The 5,536-nt window shown below is 36.6% G+C and overlaps 1 protein-coding gene across 1 annotated transcript; it reads left to right on the top strand.

Annotated features, from left to right (window-relative positions):
* Positions 1–1,572: 1,572 nt before the first annotated feature.
* Positions 1,573–5,211, top strand: LOC131040550 (LRR receptor-like serine/threonine-protein kinase ERECTA). Its single transcript, XM_057973497.2, has 2 exons — positions 1,573–2,412; positions 2,485–5,211. Exon 2 carries the CDS (start codon positions 3,597–3,599, stop codon positions 4,713–4,715), a length of 1,119 nt encoding a protein of 372 aa, XP_057829480.1. The 5' UTR covers positions 1,573–2,412; positions 2,485–3,596; the 3' UTR covers positions 4,716–5,211.
* Positions 5,212–5,536: the final 325 nt, after the last annotated feature.

Below are 5,536 nucleotides of genomic sequence, written 5' to 3'. Positions count from 1 at the left end.
GTAAACAAATTAGTATTAAAAGGGGTGCATGATAATAATGGATAGTTGTCAAACATTTTTGGAAATATTTCTTTAAAGAAAATTAACTCTTAAAGTTCATCTTGCATTTTTATCATTTTAGATTGTACGTGTTTTAAGTTCTTTGCATTTGTTTTGTGTTGAAGCGTGTAGTTTGTTGCTAAATTAGTTTGATATAATGAGTTTCCATATTGGTCACAAATCCTCACTGCTAAGTAGTAGCTATTATGACCTCACAAATGGTGTTGGTAGGTTGCAAAATCACATCATCCAAAGCTAGTATTGGTTGATCACTTACAATCATCTTAGTTGAAGGTGTTGTACATATCTACTAGATTAAGTATAGTCTAAAATGACCTTGAGAATAGTAGACTATTGTAACCTTGAACCTTTATTAATGTTCATATTGGGTAGTTGAGACATAGTGGATGGCGGACCAAGAAACTACTTATTCCTAGTTTAAAAACTCTTTTCCAATTATAGAACTAAGTTAGGTATGGGGCTAACTTTTAAAGCAACATAGGATGAATGAAGAACGAAAGAATGGAGGTCCACTCTCATTCTTTTCTTCGTCACAAACCATTTGATCTATTTAGGTGCTTTTCTTTGAAGATATTGATATGCTTCTACCATTGCAATTTTAAATTGTGGCTTGGCTATTAATATTGAATCTTTTTAAATAACATTGAAATTATAATATATGGGAAATCAATGAAAATATCTTTATGTATCCATGGTGGTGATACTGAAGAGGAACTTGGCATGTGTTAAGGTGTTTATCTTCAAGTTTAACACATTTGTAAATTATTTAAATTTCTTTTCTATTAAGATAGTTTGATAATTAAATTATATTTTTTCCTATAAAATAAATGCATAAATTTCTAATTAATGAATTGATTTGAAATATTAAAATACATATTTTTATTCTACCCTTCCTAGGCCTAAGAGTGGTATCAAAGTTTTGCTGACCATATGAGGAGAGTAGGCAGAGTTATAAAGATAGTCATAGAAAAGAAAGGAAAATGTGGTAGGGAGGCGTAAGGAATTCATTGTTGTTTTAATGGGTGACAAGCCAATGTTCTTTATTTCATTATCAATTGTTAGTGGTGAAACATAGATGGCTGCAATTATTATACATCTAAGGGTTCCTATGGTTTGGGAAAAGTGATCAATTTTAAAGCACTTCATTTAAAACAAAAATTTACTTTGTGGGTTATATCGGGAGCTGATATTGGTTGTGTTAGTTGTTGCACGGTTTGCTAGAGGTATAACATTGGAGGGCTTTATAATTGTTGCACCTATCTGTCACCCTACACTGCCTAAGGTATTCAATTACAAGTATTATTAGTTCTTCCCTGCAGGACTATAGCGGATGCCTCTTTCACTAACTAGTGATTAATGCGATGCTCATGAACCAATCAAAAATCATTGTTCTCAAATATTTTTACATTTGCTAATGTTCAGCACCAGTGAACTTTCTTATTAGTTAAGCAAAATATTTTTGATAAATTTTATGGCGTTTAACTATTGGTGTTGTTTGCGGTGTGCAGGGCTTCGCACAGTTTTCAACGGGAGAGAACGCACGACTCCAGAAGTAAGTGCAGGGCCGCCAAAATGGAGCTTTGACAGAGCGCACTTCTCTTCAGGCATTGCTCCATTAGCTGGCTGACATTTTCGTTTTACAAGGCATAATTTGTTTGATTTTATTTTCCTCCTCCAAGCGTTAAAAGGACTCACAGCCCAGACATGCAAATGGTCCAGCTGCCTCGTCTATATTTCTACATTCTTGCATACGTGTCAAGAAATGGGGATGAAAATGAGAATTTTTTTTTGCTTGTATCTAATATTTTTATTTGATAGGTTAAAATAATCTTGGCTTGAGCTCAACAATCTAGTAGCGTAACACCAAAGTTTTTGATCTGCTTTTTATTATTTTATTTTATTGGCAGTAGATTGAAAGAGCAGTTGTAGAGAGACAAAGACAGCTGAAAGAGTTGTCTAAAATGGAGAAGAATACATTTGATCATTAGCCGAAATCGGCCGTTTTTCCTGTGTTTGCAGTACTGGAAAAGAGTACTAAATGCTTGAGTGTTTTGTGGACTCATCCATTGGTAATAGTTGGCGGCTTGTAAAGGTGAGGTAAATGAGATTCTCTTTTCCATCTTATTTTGTAATGCCGGATCAATTGTGATTACGGGAACGGCTTACTTTTTATAGGTTTAGCAGGGGGTTTTTGTGAACCAAATTACTATTGATTGAAATACCCATGTTGTGTTGCCGTATGTTTGGATGTTATAGTTAGAGATGCTGGGTTAAATATGTATGCAGAATGTAGAGGCACAGACAGGGTACACAAACTGTTTGACAAAATGGGATATGCACATAATGGATTTGGTAAGTTTGTGCCTCACTCTTGTTTCATGATTTAGGGTTTTACAAATTTATCATTGTCTCGATACATTGCAGGCGGTGAATCCCAAATTTTGTCCATTAGCAGACGACGAGCTCACTGAAGTGTAGTTTTGGAGCTCGTATGGTGGGTTATAGCTTGCAATCAACAGGAAAAAGAGTCTCCATGAAGGTAGTGACAATGTTTTGGCTTTATTTGCCGCGAGTACTTTGCCTAAGGCCAAATGCTTAGGACTGTTTCTCAAAAGCGGGTGTGAATTGTGACAGAGTTTGTTTAGGCATGCTGTCAAATACTTTGCAAGGCATTGTTCCTATGCGTGGATGATTGTAATTATGAGATTGTCTATTGGTTGTTAAACTCCTAGGCTAAAACTGATAGTATGGACATGCAAGATGTGAGGCAAGGGAGAATTCCATTCAATAATTTCAGTACATTCAGAGAGAGGAACACTAAGGTTTGTTCTCTAGCCAGGATGCTTGGGGACAAGGTACCTGTGAGTGAAAAAGCAGACAAAAGGAGATTTTCAGGGCCAGATTCAGTGAGAGATGTGTTATCCGATATGATCACAATTGTAGAGGAAGAAAACCTAGAGCAATACAATTCCACTAATTTTCTTTCTATAGATGAATATGAGGAGCTTTCCTTTCCGAGCTCCCTGCAGCCTGGTTGGATTTAACGATTTTGCTAAGCAGGGAGGTGCGGAATGGAATGACATTGCAGATGCGATGTGGAACTTTTTGTCTGAAAGTTTTGCAGGGTAATCCCTGTTAACTTGTTATTGAACAAAACCAAGTGAACAAGTTTAGAGAGATTGGCTATGGAGAGAGGAATCTCACCTTCCTTGGGATCACTTTCTTCCCTTTCTTATCTTGACCTCGGTTACAACCTACTGAATGGCACATTTCCGTCCATAATTTCAGATCTTGTTAACTTAAAACCCTTTATCTAGACTCCATAAATTTAAGAGGCTCTATTTCCTTCTCTCTATTTGATAATCTCACAAAACTTGAGCTACTGGTTCTTTCTTTCAATCACTTGACTGTGAGCATTGATTCAGCATGGATTCCACCGTTCGAGAAGCTCCGCTTTTTGGGACTAGGTTCTTGCAGTTTAGATAAAATTCCATCATTCCTTGTGAACCAAACATCTGGACCTATCCCTTAACAGTATGACAACTATTCCATCCTGGATATGGAAATTACCCAGTCTTGATAAATTGAACCTTAGTTATAATCAATTAAAAGGTTCACTACCGTCTAGCCTAACATCCAGAGCTTATTTGTATCTGGATTTGCACAATAATAACTTACATGGCGCTCTTCCGCTTCCTCCTCCTAGTGTTAAAGTGCTGGACCTGTCAATGAATCAGTTCAATGGTTCTATTCCAACTGATATTGGTGCATATATTCAAGAAACAGATTTCTTATCCTTGTCGAGCAACAATCTCAGCGGAGCTATTCCAGTTTCTATCTGCACTTCAGATTTGCAGGTCCTTGACCTTTCAAATAATATGCTAAGCAGTATGATTCCTCCTCATTTAACCAGGAATTGCTCCTTTCTCAGAGTTTTAGATCTAGCAGAAAATCATCTGGAAGGTAAAATGCCAGCAGAATGGGGAAACCTGAAAGAGATTAATACATTGAAGCTATCCGGTAATCAGTTGAGAGGAGTTATTCCCTCATCCATGGTAAAATGTCAATCTCTACAAGTATTGGATTTGGGAAATAATAATTTGGAAGGTACAATCCCCCACTGGATTGGAAACCTATCACAACTGCACGTCTTGATATTGAGGTCTAATAAATTTCAAGGTACTATTCCACCCCAGCTCATTGACCTTCCAAATCTACAAATTCTGGACCTTTCTAGCAACCATCTTTCAGGGCCCATTCGAAGCAACCTCACAAACTTGCTTGCAATAGGCAATGCATCACAGAGTAATCCAAATCATCTGGAACAACACACTTCAGAGAAAACTGTAATTACAATAAATACGGTATATACAAATAACATTGCAATTTCATGGAAAGGTGGGCATGCTGAGTTTCTGAAAGTTCTTTTCATTCTTAAATGTATTGATCTTTCAAACAACAATTTGTCGGGGAGCATTCCTCTCAAAATGGGATCCCTTCAAGGCTTGATAACCCTTAATCTTTCTAAGAATCATCTCAATGGTCGAATTCCAAAAACATTAGGGGGCATGGATCAGCTACAGTCTCTGGACCTCTCGCTAAACAGGTTGCATGGTGAAATTCCGTTAGAACTTCAGTTGCTGAGTTATTTATAGTTCTTGAATCTGTCTTACTATATGCTTGATGGAAAAGTACCCCGCCGAGGGCAGTTTCTAACTTTTGGGGAGTCATCCTACTTAGGCAATCCTAAGCTAAGTGGAATTCCTTTTAGCAACACAACAGTCTGCAACAACTCTTCTGGCTATGACAACTGCACAAGCATTGATACAAGTGGTGAAGCAGATAATTCAGATCCTGATATTACAAAGCAAAAATATCAATTGAAATCATTTGTGTTGCTTTGGTCAATCTTCATAGTCTCTACATAACCTCAACAAGAGTTACTAATGATCTCTTAGGATAGAAGACTAACTCTGTACCAGAGCATCTAATCTGCTTATCACTGACCATTTCCTACTCATTGCATACATTTGTCCCCAATAATGCAGCCTAGGCAGACAGATAAACTAATCACAAATCTATGCATGCACCAAACAAAAGCAAAGACTCCTGGCAGGAACTTCGCTGCTTGCAGCCCTTGTTTTTAAAGTTCCGCACAAGACATGAGTATAGTTCAAAGGACATGTGGATTTGATGTCATAAAAATTTCAAAGCTATACATTATTTTATTGTTGAATAACTTTTTATGAAGATTTTAAAAGTGATTAAAGGTGCATTTTTGTTTAAATGATGTTTGGTGGTCAATTAGTTGGAATGGTTTATTGTGCAGCTTGAGAAAAATTATGTTTCTTATAGTGAGAATGTTGCATTTCAATTCATGAGGTAACATGGTTATTAAATGGATTTCAAAAGTTGTTTTCTTGAGTATTATTCCTTTTCAGAGGGATAAGACTATGATTACGTCTTTTTGTTTCTT

The sequence above is a fragment of the Cryptomeria japonica genome, chromosome 3 (assembly GCF_030272615.1).
Source record: "Cryptomeria japonica chromosome 3, Sugi_1.0, whole genome shotgun sequence".
Lineage (NCBI taxonomy): Eukaryota > Viridiplantae > Streptophyta > Pinopsida > Cupressales > Cupressaceae > Cryptomeria > Cryptomeria japonica.
The sequence above is the reverse complement of the archived record's forward strand: the minus strand, read 5'-3'. Positions and strand labels throughout refer to the sequence as shown.